The sequence below is a fragment of the Apodemus sylvaticus genome, chromosome 3 (genome assembly GCF_947179515.1).
Source record: "Apodemus sylvaticus chromosome 3, mApoSyl1.1, whole genome shotgun sequence".
NCBI classification, from domain to species: domain Eukaryota; kingdom Metazoa; phylum Chordata; class Mammalia; order Rodentia; family Muridae; genus Apodemus; species Apodemus sylvaticus.
Genome location: NC_067474.1, coordinates 132,844,333 through 132,870,833, shown reverse-complemented (window position 1 = coordinate 132,870,833; position 26,501 = coordinate 132,844,333). Strand labels below are relative to the sequence as shown.

The 26,501-nt window shown below is 47.6% G+C and overlaps 1 protein-coding gene across 4 annotated transcripts in view; it reads left to right on the top strand.

Annotated features, from left to right (window-relative positions):
- St3gal3 (ST3 beta-galactoside alpha-2,3-sialyltransferase 3) overlaps window positions 1-26,501 on the top strand; it is a 206,034-nt gene that overhangs the window by 59,997 nt on the left and 119,536 nt on the right. For 3 of the 4 annotated variants that reach the window (XM_052177152.1, XM_052177151.1, XM_052177153.1), the window contains one exon: window positions 22,967-23,014. The exons of the other annotated variant lie outside the window; for it this stretch is intronic. In XM_052177152.1, coding sequence (XP_052033112.1) covers window positions 22,967-23,014 — 48 coding nt within the window. The remainder of the gene's footprint in view (window positions 1-22,966; window positions 23,015-26,501) is intronic. 4 annotated transcript variants of the gene reach the window in all.

The following is a 26,501-nucleotide window of genomic DNA, read 5'->3' as shown; positions in this document are numbered from 1 at the left end:
CCCTCTCCAGGAACCCAGGCTGGGGGGCGCCCCTCTCCAGGAACCTAGGCTGGGGGGCGCCCCTTCTCCAGGAACCCAGGCTGGGGGGGGTCGTCCCTCTCCAGGAACCCAGGCTGGGGGGGCATCCCTCTCCAGGAACCCAGGCTGGGGGGGGGTCGTCCCTCTCCAGGAACCCAGGCTGGGGGGCGCCCCTTCTCCAGGAACCCAGGCTGGGGGGGGTCGTCCCTCTCCAGGAACCCAGGCTGGGGGGGGTCGTCCCTCTCCAGGAACCCAGGCTGGGGGGGGTCGTCCCTCTCCAGGAACCCAGGCTGGGGGGCATCCCTCTCCAGGAACCCAGGCTGGGGGGGGTCGTCCCTCTCCAGGAACCCAGGCTGGGGGGCGCCCCTTCTCCAGGAACCCAGGCTGGGGGGGTCGTCCCTCTCCAGGAACCCAGGCTGGGGGGGGTCGTCCCTCTCCAGGAACCCAGGCTGGGGGGGCATCCCTCTCCAGGAACCCAGGCTGGGGGGGGGGTCGTCCCTCTCCAGGAACCCAGGCTGGGGGGCGCCCCTTCTCCAGGAACCCAGGCTGGGGGGGGTCGTCCCTCTCCAGGAACCCAGGCTGGGGGGCATCCCTCTCCAGGAACCCAGGCTGGGGGGGGGGTCGTCCCTCTCCAGGAACCCAGGCTGGGGGGCGCCCCTCTCCAGGAACCCAGGCTGGGGGGCGCCCCTCTCCAGGAACCCAGGCTGGGGGGTGCCCCTCTCCAGGAACCTAGGCTGGGGGGCGCCCCTCTCCAGGAACCTAGGCTGGGGGGAGCCCCTCTCCAGGAACCCAGGCTGGGGGGGGTGTCCCTCTCCAGGAACCCAGGCTGGGGGGCGCCCCTCTCCAGGAACCCAGGCTGGGGGGCGCCCCTCTCCAGGAACCCAGGCTGGGGGCGTCCCTCTCCAGGAACCCAGGCTGGGGGGGGGCGTCCCTCTCCAGGAACCCAGGCTGGGGGGGCGTCCCTCTCCAGGAACCCAGGATGGGGGGCGCCCCTCTCCAGGAACCCAGGCTGGGGGGCGCCCCTCTCCAGGCATGGATTCCCCTCTCCCGACACCTCCACTCTCCTCTTCATTCTAGATTCTTCCATTTGGGCAATAAACTTAATCCCTTATTGGCATACAAGTAAAAGCTGTGAATATATTTTATATTCAAAATGAGAGCCTTGACATGTCTGTCGATAGTTGGTTGGTTAAAAAAACAAAAACAGAAACAGAACTTGAGAGACTTTTCCCACAAGCCATAAACTCTGTTCCCAGAATGCTTCACACATAAACAATGAAACCAGCTGGTGACTTTTTAAAAACTTTCTTTCTTTCTTTCTTTCTTTCTTTCTTTCTTTCTTTCTTTCTTTCTTTCTTTCTTTCTTTCTTTCTTTCTTTCTTTCTTCCTTCCTTCCTTCCTTCCTTCCTTCCTTCCTTCCTTTCTCTCTCTCTCTCTCTCTCTCTCTCTCTCTCTCTCCTTCCTTCCTTCCTTCCTTCCTTCCTTCCTTCCTTCCTTCCTTCCTTCCTTCCTTCCTTCCTTCCTTCCTTCCTTCCTTCCTTCCTTCCTTCCTTCCTTCCTTCCTTTGGTTTTTTGAGACAGGGTTTTTCTGTGTAGCTGTCCTGGAACTCATTCTGTAGACCAGGCTAGCCTCGAACTCAGAAATCCGCCTGCCTCTGCCTCCCAAGTGCTGGGATTAAAGGTGTGCACCACCACTGCCTAGCATTTTTAACTACTTTAAATTAAACTACTTTTATTTTTTGTGTTTGGTTGTTTGTCTGCATGTGTATCTGTGTACCATGTGTGAGTTCAGGGCCTATGGAAGCCGGAGAGGCATCAGCTGTCCTAGCACTGGAGCTACAGTGTACTTGTGAGCTGCCATGTGTGCTGGGAATCAAACCCAGGTCCTTTGGAAGGGCAGCCAGTGCTCTTAACCTCTGCGCCTGCTCTCCAGATTCTTAAACTACTTTTGATTTAGGATCTAAAAATTAAATCAGAACACAAATTCAAATATTCTCTCTCTCTCTCTCTCTCTCTCTCTCTCTCTCTCTCTCTCTCTCCTTCTCTCTGTCTCTCCCTCTCTCTCTCTCTCTTTCTCTGTGTGTGTGTGTGTGTGCGAGCGCGCATTAAACATAGGACCTCTTTGTTTCTTTGTTTCTTTCTTTTCTTTTCTTTCTTTTCCTTTCTTTCTTTCTTTCCTTTCTTTCTTTCTTTCTTTCTTTCTTTCTTTCCTTTCCTTTCCTTTCCTTTCCTTTCCTTTCCTTTCCTTTCCTTTCCTTTCCTTTCCTTTCCTTTCCTTTCCTTTCCTTTCTTTCTTTCTTTCTTTCTTTCTTTCTTTCTTTCTTTCTTTCTTTCTTTCTTTCTTTCTTTCTTTCTTTTGTTTCCTCTCTCTCTCTCTCTCTCTCTCTCTCTCTCTCTCTCTCTCTCTCTCTCTCTCTCTCTCTCTTTCTTTCTTTCTTTCTTTCTTTCTCCACAGTGCCTGGTGTACACAGTTCTAGGGCCCAAACGCAAGGCTTCACTGTGCCTGGAGATCAGTCTTCAAACCCAGCTGCGTCCCCAGCCACTTTGTTTGTTTCCTGTTTACACGTGGGTGTGACTCAGTGGTGGAGCGCTTGACTAGACTGTGTGAGGTCCGAGTCAGTCCTCGGCTTCCTTGTGTATGTGCGGCCATGCCTGTCCTATCCAGGGTGTGGTTGTTAGAGTTAGAATGATTAATCTAATCTGACAATTTCAAGAAAATTAATTCTGAAGACAGATGGGCACCTATCCTTGTTTTCTGGAGATTGTCTGCTTCAGCAGTGGTTGTGGGCACCGTTATCCTCTCCTTTAGGTGGTCACTTGACACCGTGTCCAGGAGAGATGGCTCTTTTCAATCCTGCATGGTGGATGGTTTCTGTTCTAGTGCCCGAGAGCTAGGGCTCTGTGACATCACTCTCGGGTGAGCATTTGCATTGGCTCAGCGGGTTAACTTTAACCTTTTCTTTCTGGAGTGCTAGGCAGGAGGAACCAGCGTCTGGTACCAGCATTTGCCACATTTCTTCTATCTGCATTGATGGGAAGGTGGGTAGGTAGATAGATGTGTTCTCTTTCTCTGTGTGCTGTATCTCTGTCTCTGTGTGTGTATGTATCCATCTCTCCCTTTTTCCCTTCTTCTCCCCTCTTCTTTTTTTGGGGGGTCTCATGTAGGTCAGGCTAGTCTCTGTCAAGCTGAGCATGACCCCGAGGTTTGATCCTCCCAGCCCCCACTCCCCAAGTGCTTGAATTACAGGCATATGACACCAAGCCCAGCTAACATTTTTCTTTACAGAATGTAAGGGAGTTGCAGTTTTTGATATTCTATAATGCACCTCAGCTTGGTTCTAAAAAACAAGGTTATTCTACATAGTAGAACACCATTCTCAGGCTAAAGAAATTGTCTTATTGATTCTTAGAGGACTTACTGGTCTCCAGGGGGATGGACTGTTCTGTGGTTCAGTGGATGGCAGGTGATCTAATTTACCATCGCCAGCGGTGGTGGGACACCCTGTCATGGTGAGCCTTCTGCAGAGGGCAGCCTGAAGCACTGAGTCACTCCAGCCGCCCCACCCAAGAGGGTTTGCTTGTTTGTTTTTATTTATTTTTGTTTTTTGAAGAGAAAGAGACAGAAAAAACTATAATTCAAACCTTTTCTTAAATAAGACCTTTTGTAAAATTTTTATTTTTTTTTTATGTATATGAGTACACTGTGGCTGTCTTCAGACACAACAGAAGAGGGTTTCTGATCCCATTACAGATGGTTGTGACCCACCATATGGTTGCTGGGAATTGAACTCAGGACCTATGGAAAACAGTCAGTGTTCTTAACCACCGAGCCATCTCTCCAGCCCCAATGTTTAACCTGACTCTAAGCACCGAGGATTGGCCAAGAAAGGCACACGTGCAGGGTGCGCTCCAGCGTCCTAGACTCCAAAAGAGTGTCTGACAAGAGCAAAGAAAAACAGTGAGTGTGGTGTTCCTAAGTCAGAGAGGCTAATGAGGCAAAACAGCCAAGGTCAGGGTAAAGTTCTTCTAAAGTCCATAGAAGAGTAAAAGAAGATAGATGGGGGTGGGGGGAAGGCAGTTGGATACATGCGAGTTTCTATAAAACCCTATAATATGGGCTGGGCAGTGGTAGCACACGCCTGTAATCCCAGCACTCTGGGTGGCAGAGGCAAACGGATTTCTGAGTTCGAGGCCAGCCTTGGCTATACAGAGAAATCCTGTCTCGAAAAAAACCAAATCCAAAAAACAAAACAAAAAACCAAACCCCCCCAAAACCGTATAATATACTGGGCTTTCCTACAGATACATTCCTGTGATAAAAATTTACAAAACTGGCACTGTAAGAGATTAAAATAATAGCTAGAAAGTAATAAATAATTATGGCCATACATTATTAACATTTCCTGTATCACTACCCACACGCTTGGGGGCCAAGACCAAGTGAAGTGAGTCCCTTGGACCCAGGCACTACAGAGCTGCAACGATCGCTCTGAGAACCAGGCCTACAGCTCCTGTGCTCCAGTAGGGAGGGTAGCACTTACAGCGTGGACACTTTGGACAAAGAAGCAATTCACATCGCGAGCAGCAGAGAGCACAGATGGAACGAGAGAGGCAGCAAGGGATTTCATCACACTACTTGGAAACATAGAAGTTTAAAACTCAAGGGAGAGTTATGCCTGGAATTTTCCATCACACAATTTCAAGTCACAGTTGATGGTGGGGAGGTGAAACCACAGAAAGTGAAATTGTGGCTAAGGGAAGAATACTGTATTATGAAAAGAGCATTCTAGGATGCTCAGAGTTTTCAGTCTCCACTCGGAAACCAACATCAGACACAAACAAGTATGTAGTTAGGTCTGTGGTAACTCTCTGAGGAGAAGGCAGAGATGCTGTAAAGACCGAGGCATCTCAGTGTGGCTCTGAGGATGCTGGCCCTCCACCTCCTCCAGCCCCTCTTCCACCGAGTTTCTCTCCTTGATTCTGGCATGTTCTCCTCCCCAGTCTTAGAGTAAGAACCCTGTGAATACCCTGGACACCAGCTTATAAGGATACTCCATTAATCCTTGCTGAGTGAAACCAGCACTCGGCACCGTTGTCAGAATCTCTTCCCCACCCGCAGGAGTTAGAAATAGGAATTGTTTTTTGAAATACTCTGACTTATAAATGTTAACAAATTCAGAATTTTCCAAACATTCCGTGGGCTAAACTTGATACATCTGCGAACTTCCAGTTTACAACATCTTGGGACGTAGAAGTTTAGTTATTGAGTTAGTGAGAATTATGGTTCAAAGACTAGGGGAAGTTCCCTTCTTGCCCAGCCCTAATTCTTAAATTAATTTTGTTTTTAGTTGTGTGAGTGTAGTTGTGCATGTGTGTGTTGGAGGGGGTTTATCGTGTGAATGCAAATGTCCACAGAGGCCGGAAGAAGGCATTGGATGCCCTGGAATTGGAGTTGTGGTTGTGTGGAGGGTTGTGTCCTGTAGGTGGTCATGAGCCCTTACATGGGTGCAAGAACCAAACCCCAGTCATCTGAAAGAACACCAGATACTCATAGCTGCCGAGCCCCTCTCCAGCCCCCTCCTCAGTGTAATCTTAAATAAGGAATGGACCGCCTCCTTCCCTCCTTCCTTCCCTTATCCAGACAACGAAGATCCACATATGAAGGGCGGGCAAAGGAGGCTTGTCTTTGCTGGCCTCCATGACCCATCCTGAGTAATGTTTCTGAGGCTAGGTGCCCCGCCCCCTTTTGGTACTAAGGATTCCTTACAAAGGCCTCGCACCTGCAAGGTAAGCACTTCCGCTGAGCTCTATCTCCAACCTTCTTGTGAAAACACGAAGGCAGAGTCAAGTTGCCCAGGTTAGCCTTGAATTTGCTCTGTAGCCTGGGCAGGACTTGAACTTGGAAGCTTCCCGAGTGCCTAGAACTCCAGGTATGACTGATAACAGCGTTCTTGAAATATAATTTATGTACTGTACAGCTTACCATTTAAAGCTAAACAGTCAACTCTAGTTACCACAGATTTATGCAAATACCATCACATCTAATGAGCCTTTTATAGATTAACTCTTTCAGTCTTCAGTGATATAGCAGTGCAAACTAAAACTCCATGCTTGGTAAAAGGGTTAAAATTTTAAAAATTGACCACGTGCTATTGATGAGCATTGAAACTCTCATCTCTGGCAGAGATCAGAGCAAAAAAGGAAAATGTTATGCAACCTCTTTAGGAAGCATTTTCTCATGTTCTTTATATGGCGAGAGTACACATGTCACGCGTGCGTGCTTCCTGATTATGGATGTTTACCCAGAGAAAACTAGACCACATGCCCTACAGGGCTTAGGGACAGCAATTCTCGGAAGTCGTATTTCTAATGCTACACTATTAAAAACCATCTCAAGGTCCATAAATACATAAATAGTGAAAAATTAGAGCAGAATAGAATATTTCTCAGCGGTAAAAATCATATAATTTTTTATGTGAAATCAGACAGAAAACACATCTGCTATCAGAGGATTACAAAAGGAGAACTGGCCAGGCAGGTGTGGTGCACACTTTAATCCTAGCACTCAGAGGCAGAGGCAGGCGGAGCTGAGTTCCAGGCCAGAGGTCTACAGAGGGAGTTCAAGGACAGAGCTACCCAGAGAGACCCTGTCTCAGAAAAGAAGGTGACTGGGAATGAGTGGGAGAAACTACAAAGGAAGTGAAGAGATACCATAGACTTGCGGGGGGGCTGGAGAGGCGGCTCAGCGGTTACGAGCATTGGTTACTCTTGCAGAGGACCTAAGTTCGGTTCCCGAGACCCATGCCAGGCGGCTCAACCTCCTGTGACTGACTGCAGGGGATCTGACATGGGCTTCCATGGGCACCTGTGTATGTGATGTACCTATACCTGGATACGGACAGACACAGACACATCAGAATAAATTTATCTTTGAAAAAGAAAACTTAGTGGACTTGAGTGGACCAATGGGTAGAGGACCTTGCCACCAAGCTGGACAGCCTGAGTTCAATTCCCAGGACCACGGTGTAGAGGAGCAGACCGACTCCTGAAGGCTGTCATGAGACTTCCACAGGGATATCATAGCACAACTGCCCCAAACAGATAGATAAATGTGTAAGAAAAGGACTTAGTGGCCTGCTGCGTGCACTGAGCTTTACTTATGGCATGTACATATACATATACATACACATACATACACATACATATATACATACATATACACATACATATACACATACACATACATATACACATACATATACACATACACATACATACACATACACACACATACACATACACACATACATATACACATACACATACATACACATACATATACACACATATATACACATACACATACATATACACACACATACATATACACATACATATACATATACACATACACATACATATGCACATACACATACACACATACATATACATATACACATACATATACATATACACATACATATACATATATACATACATATACACATATATATACACATACACACACATGCACATGCACATACATATATGCATGCAGTTGTCTAAATATTTGGTCTCAGAGCAAGTTGTATTATTGATTAAAGTATGTTTTTATATATATCTCAAAAGAGATGTTTTAATAATTCCTTTTCAATATAAAGTATTCACTATCAAAGAACAAAATATATTTTTTAGTTTGAGTTACTAAAACATGTACTTTGAAGATAGTAAGGCCCAAATGAATATAAAATACACATATGTTTAACAGTCCAGACAGAAATCGTCTCAACCCCTGACAGAATAGTTTTCATGTGGAAACAATCTATATTATGACCCTCCATAAAAATAATGTGTCAGGTTAGAAAAGTATGTGTGTCTGTGTAACATGACCCATTTTCCTTCAGAGATGCCCTAACCATGTTTGTGTGTGTACGCGCGTGTGTTTGTGTGCGTGTGCGTGTGTGTGTGTGTGTGTGTGAGAGAGAGAGAGAGAGAGAGAGAGAGAGAGAGAGAGAGAGAAAAATGACCCACTTTCCTGCCCTATAACCCATGCTATAACCATACATACTTTCTGTAGGCTTGCCTACTCTGGGCATTGCATATGCAATACAGGGAATCAAGCAGCTTCTGCCAGTTGTTCTTCCTCAACGTAGTGTTTCAGAGCTCACCCACAGTACAGAACATGTCAGTGCTTTGTGCCTTTCTGTGATGAGTGATGTTTTTAACAGGCTAATGCCCACATTTTACTTATCTACACATGACCCACTAATGGATATGTAGGTTCTTCTGTTTTTGACTATTAGAAATACTTCCATGGATATTGCAGACATCATGTATAAGCTTTTATATGTGCAGAACATTCCCTTTTCTCTTGGTATATGCCTAGCAGTGGAATAACTGCTTAGCCAACAATATTAGTCAGGGTTCACTAGAGCAGCAGGACTTACAGACTGAGTCTATACATATATAGGCGGGGATTGATTAGAATGCTTGTAGCAGTGGTTCTCGACCTTCCTAACGCTGGGACCCTTTAATACAGTTCCTCATGTTGTGCTGACCCCCAACCCCAAAATTACTTTCATTGCTACTTTATAACTAATTTTGCTATTGTTATGGATCATAATGTGAATATTTTTGGAGATAAGAGATTTTTCAACGGCGACGAAGAGATGGCTCAGCAGTTAAAAGCACTAGCTGCTGTTTCTAGAGGACCCAGGGTCAATTCCCAGAATCCCCATGGTGATTCACAACCACATGTAACTCCAAGAGATCTGATGCTCTCTTCTGGCTTTTCTGGACACTAGGCATGTATGTGACACAGAGACACATAAGCAGAAACACACCCATACACATAAAAATAAAATAAAATACTTTTTCAAAGTGGGTCTTCCCACTTTAAATGATTTAATTAAGAAAAACTCCTTCTGGGTGGTGGTGGCACACACCTTTAGTCCTGGCAATCGGTGGGCAGAGGCAGGAGGACCTCTTGAGTTTGGGGCCAGCCTGTTCTACAGAGTAAGTTCCAGGACAGCCAGGGCTACACAGAGAAATCCTGTCTTGAAAAACAAAAAAAGAAAAGAAAAAAAAAATCCCTCACAGGTGTGCCCAGCCACTTGGGTTTCAGTTAACTCCAGATGCAGTCGATTTGACAAGAGTAGCACCAGACCAACTGAGACCCTCCCAGGCTAGCTCCCAAAACAGACACGTCATTTCATCCTGCCCCCTGCAGTGAATGACTGCCGGTTCTCCCCATGCCTCCCTGCCTGACTTGATAGTTAGCCACTTATCACTACTTTTCAGACATCAGCTGGGCCACCAAGAGCCGTGTAGCATTGCTTTTTAAGTGGAAATGTTATAAGTTAATTGGCCTTGGAGATTTTTTAGAAAAAAAATATAAAATCTTGTTGAGTGCTCCTTCTTGGTCTGCTCGCTCTTGATGAGGTGGTCCCCTGCTCTTTTAATTCTCTCATGTGCATCTCTGCATCTCTCTCCCAGCTGGAGGGCAGGATGTCATAGGCAGGGACTTCAGCATCTTCCCTACCCCCGGGCCCCGGTGTGAATATGATACACGCCTTGCTCCCGCAGACACTCTTATCATTTAGTATTTGGATTTTAAAACAAATCCCGGGAAGCATACATTTTATGCACACATACTTGGGGGTGCGCCTCTAATGCATACAGCTTTTTAAAATAAAGCAACCAGGGACTAGAGAGGTTGCTCAGAGGTGCTCTTCCATGGGACCCAGGCTCAATTTCTAGCACCCACATGGTAGCTAACAACCTTCTGTAACTCCAGTTCTGTAGGATCCATTCCCTTTTCTGGCATTTGTGGGTGTCTGGCACACACATGGCGCACAGACATACATGCAGGCAAAAACATACTCCTAAAAATAGTAAAATAATATCTAAAAATTATAAAGTAAAATTAAGGGATCATAATTTCTTAATATCTTCTAATATCCAAACCATACTAAAAAAAAAAAATCCTGTTTTTCCTCCAGATTTCTTTCACCTTCGAGTTTGCTCCAAACAAGGACCCAACATTTGCTTCTGTTGTCCTTTGATTATATTTTATTCTGATACTTAAAATTTTTAAAAATACTTTTTCATTTATGTGTCCAGCTAAATATGTGCCTTCTTGTCTTTGTGTCCCACACGCAAGCAATACCTTCAGAGGCCAGAAGAGGGCGTTCAATACCATAGCCCTGGAGCTGCAGGGGTTGTGAGCTTTTCACGTGGGTGCTGGGGATCACACCCAAGTCCTCTGCAAGAGCAGCAAGTGCTTTAACCACTGAGCCATCTCTTCTGCCCCTATCTGCTATTTTTACAGGCATTATCTAGATGCATAAAACAATTATAAAATTAATGCAAGACAGTATTTCATAAACTATTCAGCTATGTGTGATGAAATTGAAAACATCCGGGTTGCTAGAAGACTTTATTTTTGGCCCTGTTGGTACACATCTGCAAGTTATGTGATGTGAGGGAACCAGGTCAATTAGATTTAAAGCCCCAGGCCTATCACTGTAGGTTGCTCCATCTTTTGTGGATAACTTCTGGTGTTTTATTTTCAGCTTTTAAAAACTATTCATTCTGTAAAAGTACATGTATACTATATATTGTGAATGTATCCATCCATAACATCCTCCCTCCCTCCTTAGTGGCTTCCACGCCTCTCCTCCTCCTCAGTGCCTCCCACTCCGTGCCCCTCCTCCTCAGTACCGCCCACTCCATGCCCCTCCTCCTCAGTACCGCCCACTCCATGCCCCTCCTCCTCAGTGCCGCCCACTCCATGCCCCTCCTCTCAGTGCCGCCCACTTCATGCCCCTCCTCCTCAGTGCTGCCCACTCCATGCCCCTCCTCTCAGTGCCGCCCACTTCATGCCCCTCCTTCTCAGTACCGCCCACTCCATGCTTCCCCTCCTCAGTACCGCCCACTCCATGCCCCTCCCAACCTCACGTGCTCCTTTGTTGTTACTGGTGAGTCCAATTAGTGTTGCCCATGTGCTTGTGACTGTGGAGCAGTCCATTGAAGCATGGGCAACCTACCATCAACTATATCCCCAAGGAGGGTGACTCTCTCCTTTGGCACCCAGCAGTTGTCAATAGCTCCTCCACCAAGGGTGGGCCCTCAGAGACCCCTCTCTTTTGCATGCTAGAATTTTGATTGGCTTGATACTTCTCAGCTAACTACAGCTGTAGTGGCTTAATGTGTGCATTAAGCTTCTAGGCTCCTTGTGTCTGGAAGTGAGGATTTCACTCTTTCCCACCTGCCAGCTCCTACAGTCCTTTTGCCTCCTACTCTGTGATATTCCCCAAGCTCTAGGTGGGTACATGTACAATGACACAGCTGAGGTGTGTGTGTGTGTGTATTTTTTTTTAAGTGTTTTGACCAGTTATAAGTCTCTACACTAACAATACCCACTGCAAAAAAGAAGTTTCTCTGGCCAAAATTGAAAGCAGTACAAATCTATGAGTATAAACATAAACACTTGGAAGGCAGCTTGATAGCATGATTGATAGCATGACTGTTTAGCAAAACAACAGCAGTAGGAAACCCTATGTCAGGGGCTCAGATCTAATCAGAAAGTGGTTGGTTAACTGCATAACCATTGTGCTACAATTGCAACTATAGGTGTGTTTTTCCAGGAAGAATTTTAAAGTTGCACATGCAGAGTCCAGTGCTGCACAAGACCATCGATTTCTTTTCCCCTGCAGCAGCCTTTACAGTGCCTCTGGAACTGTGTAACTTACCCTGTAGGGAGAGGGTTTCCTGGTCAGTTAGGGGAGACTTCTCTATGTCCTGCATCCAAAATGAGTGGTGTCTTACCATCTAATGATGGGCAGCCAGGAACAGTCGCAGCGGCCTGTGCTGTTACAGATTCACCCTGCCCGCTTTTACATGAGTGCCAGAGATCCAGTCACAGGCCTTCATGCTTGTGTGGTAGGCACTTTACTGATTCAGCCCCCAAAGACCCTTTGAAACTAAAGTAAAGCAAAAAGAAACAAACAAAAGCAGAAAAACCACAAAACTTCAGGGCCTGAAGTTCTAGGAAATTGTCATTGAATTATTTCTTTAAATTTTTTCCTTTCCACTTTTTTTTATAACCCAACTTTTTTTTAAAAAAAATTTTTTTATCTATTTTATATATGCAAGTACACTATAGCCATCTTTAGACACACCAGAAGAGGGCATCAGATCCCATTACAGATGGTTGTGAGTCACCATGTGGTTGCTGGGATTTGAACTCAGGACCTCTAGAAGAGCAGTCAGTGCTCTTAACCACTGAGCCATCTCTCCAGCCCCTCCTCCCCACTGTTTTTCTTATTTGCTTTCATATTCTAGATGTCATACTATCTAATTAAAAAAAGTTTTATCATTTCCTGTCTCTAACTTTCTGGCTTATATTCTGAGAGTTTTCCTAAACTTGTTTTTAACCTTTTTAAAAAAATTATTATCTCTGATATTATATTTTTAAAAAGATGAAAAAAATAGGGGCTGGAGAGATGGCTCAGTGGTTAAGAGCACTGACTGCTCTTCCAGAGGTCCTGAGTTCAAATCCCAGCAACCACATGGTGGCTGACAACCATCTGTAATGAGATCTGATGCCCTCTTCTGAGGTGTCTGAACACAGCAACAGTATACTTACATATAATAAATAAACCTTTAAAAAAATAAAAGATGTATTTTTATTTATATTGTGCCTCTTTATGTGTGCTTACAGAAGCCAGAATAGGGCAGTAGGACCCTGGGGCTGTGCTTACCCGCAGCTGTGAGTCACCCCACGTGGGTGCTAGGAATTGAACTCAGGTCCTCGAGACTGGAGCCGTGTCGCCATCCCCTAAGTCTATCCTTAAGTGACATCCTAAAGGGTGTATGTTCACTCTGCATTAATGGCTATTCTTGCCCCTGGGACAGCATGCCTGACATAAACAACTTAAAGGCAATGATTTATTTTGGCTCCCGGTTTCAGAAGATTCAGTCCATGATCACTTGGCTCCATATTACTGGGACCATCCAGGGTGAGGACATCGCAATTGTGGGGGCGGGGGCACAGAGCTTCTTCATGGTGGACAGGCAGCAAGGAAATACAGGGAGGGGCCAGGGCCAGATACAGGCCAGGGACAGGTTCCAGTGACCTCCCCGTCCAGCAGCCTCGCCTTTTTCTGTCACCACCTCCTAATAACGCAGTCATATTTTGGAGCCATCTAGGAGTTAATCCAGTTATAGGTCAGAGTCCTCATGATCTAATCATTGCCATAGACAGTCACAGCTGCACAGTCCAGGTCGGCACCCCCTCCTCATTTCCCCTCCATAGCATTTGAGACCGTGAGGCCTCCACACTTAGTAGCTCACTTGAACCTGCTCTTGAGGTCATTGGTTGGCTAGCTGCCAGGTACAGGTGTCTGGTTTCATTGTCTCTTGGCTTTAACTCAGCACCACAGAATGAGTAAATGATAAAGGTTTCCTTTGGCTTCTGGTTCTGGTCCAGGGCCAGGGGTCCATGTCAGGTAAGAGCCTTCTTGCTGGCAGAGTCCTGAAGCTGTGTGTGTGTGTGTGTGGGGGGGGAATGCATGGTGGGAGCTGTACGCTATGCTCTGGCCAGCAGCCGTTCCTCAGGGCTCCACCCCGGTGTCCCCCACCAGCCCTAATCACCTCCCAGTGGCTCTACCACTGCAGTTGCCTTAAACTCCCACCCTCTCTGGTACTCACTGTGGGGATTAAACTCCAGCCTGAGCCTCAGAGGGAGCAAAGCCGGCTCAAACCAAGGCAGCCAAGGAAGGGTCTCCAGTGCATGCTGCCCCTTCTGCTGCTGCGCCCAGCACTGTGGTCGTGTGTGTGTGTGTGTGTGTGTATGTGTGTTCTGGAGTATTTGTACCCCCTCATTCTGCAATTCCAGTTTTGATTAGTCCTCACCTCCCCACATCTAACCAGATCCTTCATTTCTCACAGACACACCCAGGAGAGTGCTTCACCTGTCTCCTAAGCGTGTCTTAGTCCACAGCTGCACAGTCCAGATCGCCCCCCCTCCTCATTTCCCCTCCACAGCGTTTGAGACCGTGTGGCCTCCACACTTAGTGGTTTACTTGAACCTGCTCTTGAGATCCCCGGCCCCACAACACCACACTAGACCCTTCTCATCCCCCATGCGGTTTGCTAGAAGGCTCTCCTAATGTGCCTGCTGTGTGCATCTGACTGTCTCTCACCACTATTACAGTGGGGTTCTTTGAAGTCTGTTGACATCATTAGTTTACTGAAAAAAAAATTATAATGTCTTTCTCTGCCTCTCTGCGTCCACTTGATAAAATCCAGACCCCGAACACGGCTTCATGCCACCATCATAGCATGAACTTTAAAACTCTTTTTTTTTAAAGATTTATTTATTTTATTATATGTAAGTATACTGTAGCTGTCTTCAGACATACCGGAAGAGGGTGTCAGATCTTGTTATAGATGGTGTGAGCCACCATGTGGTTTCTGGGATTTGAACTCAGGACCTAAAAGCAGTCAGTGCTCTTAACCGCCGAGCCATCTCAACAGCCCCAAAACTTTTTTTAATTACATTTTTTCTGTACATGTACATGTGTGTGCTCATATGTGTGAGTGTATGTGTGATTGTGCATGAGTATGCTCATGCACACATGTGCTCCCATGAGTGACACATACACATGTATGCACACACATGTGTTTGTATGTGGGGGGTTAAAGGACAACTTTCACAAGTCAGTTCTTTTCTTCCACGTGCAGGTCCTGGGGATTGAACTCAGGCCATTAGGGTTGGCAGCGGGTGCCTTTACCCACAGAGCAACTGTCTTACCCACCCTTAACAACTTTTTAAAGCATTTTTCACAAGAGATTAGTATAAAAACTCATTAGTCTACAAAATCGAATCTAAAATGATGTGAATATATTTATAGTCCCTCCCATTTAGTGTAAAATTCACGGCAGAAGTATTCCATTCCAGCATGCTGCTTCCAAGTCTCACAGTGCTGGGGTGTTAAGGAATGTTTGCTCTGTGCAGCGTATAGATGTTGTAAAATCTGTAAGACTGCCACGGGCGGGAGAGAGCCCAGACAGCGAAGGTGTGGATAATAAGTGCGAGCCTTGGATTTGATCCCAGGACCCGTGTAAAAGGAGGGGGATAGGGAGGGAGGCAGGGACAGGCCATCCCTGGAGCTTCCTGGACAGACATCCTCGCCTTCTTAGCATGTTCCAGGCCGTGAGTGACCTCTGTCAAAAAAATAAAAAATCAAGATAGGGAATGGTGCTGAAGGTTGCCTTCTGGCCTCCACATGCCAGAGCACACATGTGCATGCACATATACAAACACACATAGCAGAAGAAGGAACCTACGAGTCTCAGGGCTCAGATGAGACTCTGTTCCCACATTACCCTTTCTACACTGAAGGAATCAGATCCAAAGACATTATGTGTGTTGGGGATAGGAGGGCGTTTAGGTAAACATGATAGTCTGCCTTATGTCATGCCCTCAGACAGCTTCAGGTCCCTGCCTCTGCCCTCTGTTCCCCAGTGACCCGTCCAGACTTCCCATCTGTCCTTTGTGCCCAAGCTGGACCATCCAGTAGCAGAAATCCCCTGTCCATCCGAGGCTGCCCCTCTGCTCCTCTGCCCCTTGGCCATGCTCCTGCCTGGCCTTGAGACTCCATCTCCGTGTAAGATGTCCACTCACTCCCGCACGCACTGGGCAGACTAGACGGCCCGTTTCCCCCCAGGGCAGCCCCATGCCCCAGAGCCTCTCCGCTCACTCCCAGGGTTTCACCTTTAGTTTCAGCAGGTGCCCGTGTCTGCTTCCTTCCCACACTCTGCCTCTTCACACACTCGAAGGTGTGTGAGCAGCGCTGCCCCCACAGCCCCCGCTCCCTCCCCCAGACTTCCTGCTCTCCTGGAGTATGCTAAAGCCCCAGGGACTCTCCTGCCCCAATCTCAAGCCAGGTGCCTTTTGTCTCCTGGTATGACATAGCAGTTTTCTCCCCTTAATTTCATGGTGACTCACTTTTTAAAAATAGTCTCTGATGTGTCAAGGCCTTTTTTTTAAACCATAGTCATTGTATTGACTGGTTCTTTAGTCACATGAATTCTTGCCTCCTCAAAGAAACCCTAAGATATTAATTAGGGGTGATCGTACCCCCTGAAGCCACACACCTCTCACTTCCCACACCTCAGTGCTTTTGCTTACTCATTCCCAGCCTACCACTGTGGCCTGTTCACCTTACACTGCCTCAGGTGCCTTCCCCTCCACATGTTTCTAGTTATTCCCAGTAAAACCCCCTAGACCTGGACTTCTGCCCTAACTCTTAAGGCTTCTAACATGTTAGTCTGGCTGTGAGGTCAGGATAGCTCAGACATTCTTGGACTTCAGGGAACATTTTTGGTCTTTCCATAGCCCTTTATTTATGCACTTGTGTGTGCATATGCGTGTCTGTGCCCGTGTGTGGGTGTGAGTGCGTGTGCATGCATTTGTATATTCTTGTTTGCAGGTGGCTAGGTACATGCATGTACACATGTGTGTGGAAGCCCTAAGTTGTGTCACATGTCCTCATAGGTGTGTTGATTTCGGGTAGTCTAGCCAGCCAGCTTTGTCTCTGACTTCTGAGTTTTACCCGGTTTTGAGGATGCGAACTCCAGTTCTCGGCAAACATTTTGTCTGTGCACTAAGCCGTTCTGCCAGCCTTCAAGCAGCTGAGCTTTGTAAAGGCTTTGGAGCACATGCTTGGTGAGCTGGACTGATAAAATCTGAGGAGAGCCTTCTGGGAAGAAGTTCACTACGTCCCAGCTTTCACTCTCAGCTGAGTCCTCGAAGCTGGAACCTGATCCCACTGAAGTCGGGCGTCCCCCCTTCCGCCGCCATCTGCACACCATATTAGGATGCCCTCTGTCATCAGCGCTCATCACTCCTGGCTCACTCTCCTCAGACATTTTTCCTCCCCTCTGTATTTCTTCAGTAATCTGTTTGTTCAAGTTTTGTTTGTGTGTGTGTGGGGTGGGGTGGGGGTTGAACTTGAGAGGGAAGAGGCTGAGGGACTAGGGCAAGGGGACGTGATCTTTCCAGGATCTAAGCAGTAGAGAAACTGGAAAGGAAACAAGTGGCCGTGTGGACATTAAGATACCACCTGGTGGGCTGGAGAGATGGCTCAGTGGTTAAGAGCACTGGCTGCTTTTCTAGAGGTCCTGGGTTCAATTTCCAGCACCCACATGGTGGTTCACAACCATCTGTAACGGGATCCGATACTGTCTGAAGACAGTGACAGTGCACTCATATACATACGTTAAATAAATACATCTTTTTTTTTTTAAGAGACTACCTCTGGTTGGGGCCGTAGCTCAGTTGGAGAGTGCCTTCCTAGCAGGCATGTAGTCCTAGGTTCGATCCCTGTCGCTCTATAAAACCAGGCACAATGAAGAACACTTGTGATCTCTGCACTGGGAAACAGGAGGATCAGAAATTAAGGTCCTCCTCTAATGCATACTGAGTTCAAAGCCAGCCTGAAATACATGAAACTGTCTCAAAGAATAAACAAATAAATAACAGTAAGAAAAATAAAGTATCATTCCTCTTAATAGGCCACCAGCATCATCCCCATTCCCAGCCAAATTGAAGGCTCTTCGTAAAGCAGTATGGGTCCAGCTTAGACCCATAATCTAACTTGTCCTCTGCTTCTTTTGAGTCAGCCTGTGTGAGTGTGAATGTGTGGTCTCTGTGACAGGCGTGCTTTTACAGCAGCCATTAGGAGGGCAGGGAAGAGAGCAGGGAGCCTGCTGCTCCCTGCAAATGCTGAATGCATCCGGGTAGCAGGGGACAGGAAGAGGAGACTCCGAGTGGTTGGCCAGGCCTCATGGAAACTGAGCAAAGCCAAACCCTAAGGCCCTGAGGAAGGCCGCCATCATAGCTGGTGGCTACGGAGGAGAACAGTTTGAAGGTGAGCTTCGTCCCTGTGACACTCTCAGCAGCAGGCTTTGGTCCTTCCCTGTAAGGCTTTACCCTGTGAGCCACAGGACCAAGCATCTAGCCTGGCCTAGAAGGCAGCCCAAGGGAGTGGCTTGACTTCCTGTAATCGGGCCACCTCAGTGCCCTCAGTGGTCCATCCGGAGGCCACTCTTAGTCAGAGAAGTCGGCGTCAGTCTGCACAAGCCTCAGCTGTGGATGTGCTCTTCTGTCTGTCTGTCTGTCTGTCTGTCTGTCTGGTTTCTCATTTCTGTTCTGTTCACTGAAAATCAGGAAGCTTTCCCTTTCCCAGCCCCTCCCCCCCAGACCTCACAGCGCTATTTTCTGTCCCCTGTAGTGTCTGCCTCCTCTCTGTCGACACCCTGCCTCAGTCTCCCTCTCCTGACCTACCTTCTGCACTGTTGGAGGGTAATAGTTCAGCTCCTATAAAGCAGCCAAGTTCCTATGTGAGAATACAAGCCAGCAGCCCTTTCCTGTCGGATTTTTTGCAGGCTTTTGTTTTGTTTTTGATGTCTAGAAGCGAGCACTCTGCCACAGGCACGCTCCCCTCCATCCTGCCGAGGCTGCTGTTGCTTATTTGTTTGTTTGTTTGTTTTTAAGATGCTTCTTGGGGCCTGGAGAGTTGTCTCAGTGGTTAGAGCAATGACTGCCTTGCTAGAGGATCTGGCTATGATTTCCAGCACCCGAGTGTCAGCTTATAAACATCTGTGACTCTCAATTCCAGGAGACCCAACAGTCTTTTCTGGCTTCCGTGGGTACCAGGCACACAAGTGGTGCACAGACTTGTACACAGGCAAGACACCCATACATGGGCCGAAGAGATGGCTTCGCAGTTAGAGCACTTGCTACTCTTGCAGAGGACCCAGGTTCAGTTCCTAGCTCCCGCATGTTGGCTCACAACCAGCTGTATCCAGTTCCAAGGGATCTGTTGCCTTCTCCTGCCATCCATGGGGAACAGGCACTCACGCAGTGCTCATGGAGGGAGAACATTGATAAATTAAATAAAATAAGTCTTAAGAATACTGGAAAACATGAATTTTTTTTTTAAGATTTATTTATCTATTTTATATAAGTACACTGTAGCTGTTTTCAAACACTCCAGAAGAGGGCATCAGATCTCATTACGGGTGGTTGTGTGCCACCATGTGGTTGCTGGGATTTGAACTCAGGACCTTCGGAATAGCTCTTAACCGCTGAGCCATCTCTCCAGCCCCTGAAATAATAATAATAATAATAATAATAACAACAACAATAATAACAATAATAATAATTATTGTTGTTATTATTAGTAGTAGTATTGTTTTTGTTTTTTGGATTTGGTTTTTTTGAAACAGAATTTCTGTGTATAGGCTTGGTTGTCCTGGAACTCACTCTGTAGACCAGGCTGGCCTCAAACTCAGAAATCCGCCTGCCTCTGTCTCCCAGAGTGCTGGGATTACAGGCTAGTGCTACCACCACCCGGCGAACATGTTAGTCTTATATGTTTGAATTCTACCCGTTTGCTTGGGAACAGTCTGTTTGCTCCTCATTCTCCCTTTCCTGACGCTTGTGTGGGGTGGAAAGCTGATGACCTAGTGTGGACTGTAGAGGGTGGCGGGCAGGCAGGCGGGCAGCGTCCCCGAGTGCAGCTCATCCCCACAGGCCGGGCTCTTGAGGCCCGGGCTGTATTCTCTTCCCCACCCTCCGTATTCTCCACATTCCGCCTCAGAAACCAGACACAGGAAACATCTGACCGTAATAAAAAGCTTCCAGTAAATTCTAGCTTTCCTCAGTGTGCAGCGAGCTCTGTCATGCTCTGGTCTGGGATTCCGTTCGGTCACTTGTGCAACACACCACATGGCCGCCCCTGGCCCAGGAGCCAGGAACAGCTGGAGCCTGGAACGCTCAAGTAAAAATGACTTATTTGTTAGCTTCAGAGGGAGAAATCTGGATTCTTGCTCTGTTGCTTGCAAAGCAAACCTCTCACTTTGTTAAATGCTAAGTTTTCCCATAAGCTGTCAACGTGGTTTATAACTAAAATAATCATACATCCTTTAGAATAAACACAAATAATGAATCACTGAACTGGTCTATGCCTTTAAGACAGAAAACAAAATTCATTTGAACTTATACAAAGCATGAATGTCACTCTCCCCTCTCCCCACCCCCACCGTTCACGACACCTCAACTCTGAAGGTACGTGCTCCTGGAACACAGCAACTGTTGCAGAGACTCTGCCTTCCAGGAGACAGCCACCTTCCCCTGGGCTTCCCGCCCAAGACCCTGATCACATTTACCTGCAACTTGGCCATCTTCCTGGCCAGCAAGGCAGAGACCTCTCTTACTGAGCATTGGCGCTTGGTAGTGTTTGTGGGAAGGGGCCTGGAGATGTGGTTCCATAGGGAATGCTGTCTAGCTTGTGCAAGGCCCTGGGTTCCATCCCTGAGACCGAGGAACACATCGTGGGAAGGAAGAAGGAAAGAGAAGCAAAATTGGGTCATCCAGGAGTTGATGTAACTGCTCTGAGCTCTCAGGATGATCCTGGTGACTGAAAAGCTGAACCCTCAACACAAGTCATGGAAGAGGTCTGGAACCTGCCGTGCCTTGGCTCTGACCTGCCAGTGTGTGCTGGAGCAACAGTTATTTTAAATCTTTTTCTTCTCCCTCCCCACACCCCCTCGCCCAACTTCACACACACACACACACACACACACACACACACACACATACACACACACCCCCCTCATTTCTGGTCCCAAGTAGTACTCTCCCACCTCAGCTCAAATAGCTGGGACTCCAGTGATCACCAGTACCTATCCCTACCCCCAACCCCTTGATACAAATAACACATGTTCCCTGCGGACATTTTGTAGAGTCTACCACCAGAGGCAGCCACTGCCAGCAATTACTGCACTTTAGTTATTCAAGTAAGGTTTAGCTTTTTTAACACGTGGATCAAAAATTTTCAAAAACAGATTATTAGATCAGGATTGCTTATGAGTGTGAAGGAAGCACATTACGATTGGAAAAGTGTCAACTAGTGAAAACCAGATACTTAAAACTTGATTTTTGCATTTTTATTTTATTTTGTACACACACACACACACATGTGCGCACGGGGGAGGGGCAGGGGGGGCACTGAGGTTGACGTCCGGTGTCCTCCTTGGTCCACACTTTGTATTTTGAAGCAGGGTCTTGTGCTGAGCTCTGAGCTCACTGTCTAGCTGCCCAGCTCGCCCCGGCCGTCCCCGTGCTTTGGGATGACACGGGCTTTTCCACAGGCCTGCTGGGGCTCAGCGCTCCACTCCTCACCCTGCACAGCCAGGGTTCGTTCACTGAACCATCTGCCCAGCTCTCCTGCTGCCTTTCTGAAGGGTGGCCGTCCGGGCAGTCAGCTCCTCAGAAGGTCTTCCGAAGCCTCCAGGAGAGTGAGACCTTTCTCCTTCTCACGATGGCCGAGGGTTTAGAAGGAGGAGCACGTCTCACTGAGAGGTAGCAGACACAAAACTCAGAACCCCTGAGTTAGACTCTGCAGGTGCAGATAGCACGGCCGGCTGCTCATCAGGAGGCCTGGCAGTTTGTCCACGGTCCTGTAGAGAGCAAGCTGCCCTGCCTTTTTCTTGGCGGATTTCGAAGCACACGATCTGCCCTTACCTGATGATGTAGGATACTCGCCTCTGTATCCTTTCAGGAAGCACACCTCCAGCTCACTGCCCTACAGTTCTTAGTAAACACATTTCTAAAGGGTTGCCTGAAGGGTCTGTGGTCTGGGCATTGCTCTAGAAACTGACCTTCTGCAGCAGCTTAGTTTCTGCAGCGGCTTGTGAGAGTCAGGTGTAGTGCTGGTGATGCAACGGTGAACAAGCATCTGTTGCAGCTGCTTTTATTGAGTTTATATGCTAGCACAGGGGCCTTGTTATGGAAAGGTATGATAACTGTGTTGAATTTCCATGTGTAGTAAGATCTAGAAGATATTGTAGAGAGGGCTGTGGCTGCACACGCATGTCTGCAGCGAGTGAGCCTTTTGAATCCAATCTCTTGAGACTGGGTGTTTGGACCACACCTCGTGTAGGTATCCCTCACTATGTGATTGCTGTGCATTGGCTTTATACCTTTGTTTGAGGTTGGGTCATATGTTAAGAGACAGCCATGCAAGATTCCCAGCTACAAACTCAAGAAATGTTTCGGGAGGAGGAGCATCACCCAATCCCCTCTCTGCCAGGACTCTCTTGGAAACACCTGGTCCCTTCTTCCTTCAGGTCTTTACGGACTGAGGCCGCCTCTGTGCCTGTGGTGCTCATTCCATTCTTGTTGGCTTAAACCCTCAACATCTGTCAACCCGTAGCCCAAGGACCAGCTCCTCCAAAGACAGTCTCCTGCGAAGTGCCCTCAGGCTGGCCCCTAACACAAACAGCAATGTCTTCCCAATGTTTTTGTTCTTATCAGTTTCTAGCTCAGTAGTTTGTTCTCTGATAAGGTCTCTTTCCAAGATGAAAGGCAGAGAGACCCACAGGAGAGCAGGCCGCAGTTTGCTGCTGTTGCTGTGTGCTGGCTCCTGTATCATAGGATTCTAGTACATAGTAGTTGCCCAACGAACGTTTCCTGACTGTGTGAATGAATGACAGAAGAACAACGCACCATGGACACTGAGTCCGGAAACTGTTTTCTCTTTGCTTTGGCTGCTTGGGAGCTCACATCCCACCCCATCCCCTTGGTTCTGCCTGCTGTGATTGCAAAGGCCCTGGTGGCATGGTCTCTGTGCGCTAATACCTTCCCTCTCTGACATCTTCGCTTTATTATTCCAGCATATGCTATTATTATACGCTACTTTTACCATTCTATTGGGGGGGTGGGAATAGCAAACAAACATGCATATGGATATAAGAAAGTGAGCTGCCAAAGGGGAGGAGTCGGGGCTTTAAGGCTGCTGCGGGGTTTGGGTGGAGCCGCAGGCACTTGTCTGACTACAGAAGAAAGACATGAACTTGTCCTCTTGTGTTACAGATTCATTGCTTCTTTCCCTTGACTCCGCTGGACAGACCCTAGGCACAGGTACCAATCCTCCCCCTCTATCATCTCTTCAGCCCTTTGTAGCAAAGCCTGATGAGTTGGGGACCCTGGGGGAGGGCGAGAGAGCCGCGGAATTATGGGAAAGACTCCAGGGGCTTCACCATGGAGGGAGCAGAAGGACTTAGTAGGAAACACTTTTCCAGTTGTTTTCCTGGTGCACACTGAGATGGGTGTCGTGGCTCTGGCAGAGAGGCAGGTGGGTCTCTGAGCCTGAGGCCAGCCTGATGTACTTGAGGAGTTCTAGGCAAGCCAGGGCTGCGAATCTTAAAAATAAATAAATAAATTAAATAAAATAAAAGGTGTGCACTGGGACGTCAGAGCCGATACTTTTCCTCCTAGAAATGTGATGGTTCATTCGTGTGAGAGGATGTCTAGTCTCTGAATGCAGGCCCCATCTTAGAGTAGGGCAGAGAGCTTTGAGAGACCACCAGCTCTGGGTATGATAAGCATTGGAGCTCGCCTACAGGATGGCAGGCAACTAGAGCAACCCAGCTTCCTGAGGACACGCCGCCCTCCTCTGTACGTTCACATACACACCCACGTGCTCAGTAGAGAGCCCCAGGAGGGGAACACAGGCCTGCCTGCGCCAGTCCCAGGCAGACCCTCCCTCCCTCCCTCCCTCTCTCCCTCCCTCCCTGTGTTTACAGGACAGATCACACTATTGGCACATGCTGTTCCCACACAGAGTCACTGAGGCCAGGAGGTGGCTATCTCCTTCGGACACAGTCCACCTGCCCTGCATCTATCTCAGTTCTTGTTGGCAGGGCAGGAAGGACGGACAGACAACCACTTTGATTCTTCAGCTTGCCACCCCCAGGGAGCTCAGGACAGCTTCTCACCAGGGGAGAGGCATCCCTGTATAATCAGGTGACACCCGATCTACCTCATACTGGGGGCACCACCCTGACTCCAGGAAGACTTAGCTGGCCTTGGGGGGAGTTAATCTCTTCCGTTGACCTCATACACGATTAATTCATGTTCACAAGGCCCAGGCAGTTGTGGTAGAGAGGAAAAGAAGACAGCTGTTCTCGTCTGTGCTGTATGGACCGCCTCACGAGTCCCTCGGTTATTTATCCCTCGCACTAGCTTTGATTTCTTTAGTTGACCTGAAACACACAGTCACCTGTTCAGGGCCCATCCATCCCTGCCTGGCCAGCTGAAAAGCTCACACTTGGCCTTTACTGGCCATGTGTGCCCCTGTCTCATGCCTATGGGGCCCCTCCACCACAATGCTAAGTAAGGCATGCATGAGAAGTCACTTCTACAGACTGGTCAGGCAAGGGAGAGTTCTTAAAGGAACCCCAAGTTGCATCTGTGTTATGAAAATAGATTAACAACGTAATACATCACAGTTAAGGACTTTTATTATCAAAAGGCCTTGTTATGACAGTGGAAAGGTAGCGTGAAAGAGAGATTTGCATCATAATTAGCTAGCAAAGAATTTGTCCCTAGAGCAAAGAAACTACAAAAGTTCATAAGAATGAACAACTCAGTGTAGAATGAGTAGAGGGCTTGAAAAAGCGTTTCAGAGACCATAAACCTAGACAAAGCTCCTGGTTAAGTCAGTACCCAGGAAAGTGAGTCCACTGAGACGTTGCTGTGTGTCCAAGGAACAATCAGACACGAGAACATGATGGTCCCAGTGTTGACGGGGCCACGATGAGCAGAAGCCAGTCTCCTCCAAGTGAGAGGTCAAGGTTATACAATCACCTCAGAAAAGATGGCAACAATGTGTAGATAAGTGTGAACCACACATAGCCTAGGCCCTGACAACTCCTCTAGACAGCTTTGTCACAGAGGATGCTATCTGTACTCAGGGACCTGTCACACAAGGGCTGCTGCACTTGCCTGGTTTTTCTTGTGACAGCCATGGCCAGACGCACCCCTTCCCTTCTGGTGCTTATTGTGCAGGACACGCTAATTCATATCCTTCCCTTTGACCCAGCCTCACTCAGGTCAGGGAGGCGGCTCTCCTAGGCCTAGACAGTACTCAGAATTGTAAAATCCAAACATAATGTACAGATAGGGAAAAACAGTAATTGTGCAAGTGTCCCATTTGTAAGAAACAGAAGAGCACAATCAAACTATACATAGATTTGATAGCATGGAGAAGCCTTTTTTTATTTTGCGTTTTTAAATTGAAATGTTTACTTCTTGAGACATGGTCTTGCTATGGAATCCTCACCGCAGAGAGACCAAATCCTGGCTGCTGTGGAATCTCCTCGTGGACCAGGCTGTTTTCAAACTTGTGGCAATCCTCCTGCCTCTGCCTCTGCTTCCCAAGCTCAGAGTTACATGCCTGCGGGTTACATGCCCACACCTGGCTTTTGAAGACTGTGTCTCACTAGGCACCCCACTTCTAGCTGGCTGGGCACTCTCTGTGTAGCCCAGAGTGGCTTCCAGCTTGCCGCCGTCCTTGAGCTGCCTGCCGCCTTCCAGGTTGCTGGTATTACAAATGTGTGTTCATGCTACCAAGCCCTGCTATAAGAGATGAGAAAACAATTTAAGTTTGATTCATTGTATTTAACTTTTGTGGTGCTTGAAATTGAACCTGGGTCTTTGTGTGCGCCCGGCAAATGCTCTACCACTGAGCCAGGCAGTAGCAGATGAATCTTAGAAAGAGCAGACAGGCGATAGAGAACATATACTGGTTGTATTTGTATGAACTTCAAAAATAAGATGAGACCACATCTGTTTAGATACACAATTCAGTGTTAAAACAGTAAAGAGAAATAAGAGACCAAATTCCATAATGGCTGGGATAGTGATAGGGACGTCTCAGAACTGGAGCGTTCTCTCCAGTGACCTGAGTGGGGGTTTTGGAGATATCCTTTCACAGTAATTCATTAGGCTGTACATTAAGGTCTTACATACTCTTCTCTACATGCAAAAGCCGTAATACAGGCATGCCGCAAGCAGCGCTTGCCTGGAAACCGGAGGGGGGAGGAGGAGGAGGAGACAGTATTTATGGAACATCATTGTGTGAAGAGTTCTCAGCCCTTTCCCATGAGCCAGCTCTCAAAGCAAGGCTTTGCGATAGAGATTAAGGAAACTGACACAGAGTGAAGTGAAACACCTTACTCAACATCAAATCAGAGCTGGGCTTGAGTGCGGGCGTGCTGGTACCAAGCGTCAGTATTCTTGTCCAAGCCGTTCCTGCCTCTTTTCTCTTCTCATTAATTTTGGTCCTTCACCTCCACCCCTCCTGGAGTTATAAAAGCATATATTAGGTTTAATTTGCCAATGACTATGGACCACAGGGTGCAGTTCTGTCCTAACCAGGGTTTCTATTGCTGTGACAGAGCACCATGACCAAAGCAAGCAGGTGAGGAGAGGGCTCGTTGGCTTACACAGTCAGTCCTTGTCCGTCCTTGAAGGAAGGCAGGGCAGGGACCCAAGCTCAAGCAGGGAAGGAACCTGGAGGCCATGGACTGGGGGGCTGCTGCTCACTGGCTGGCTTCCCCAGGGC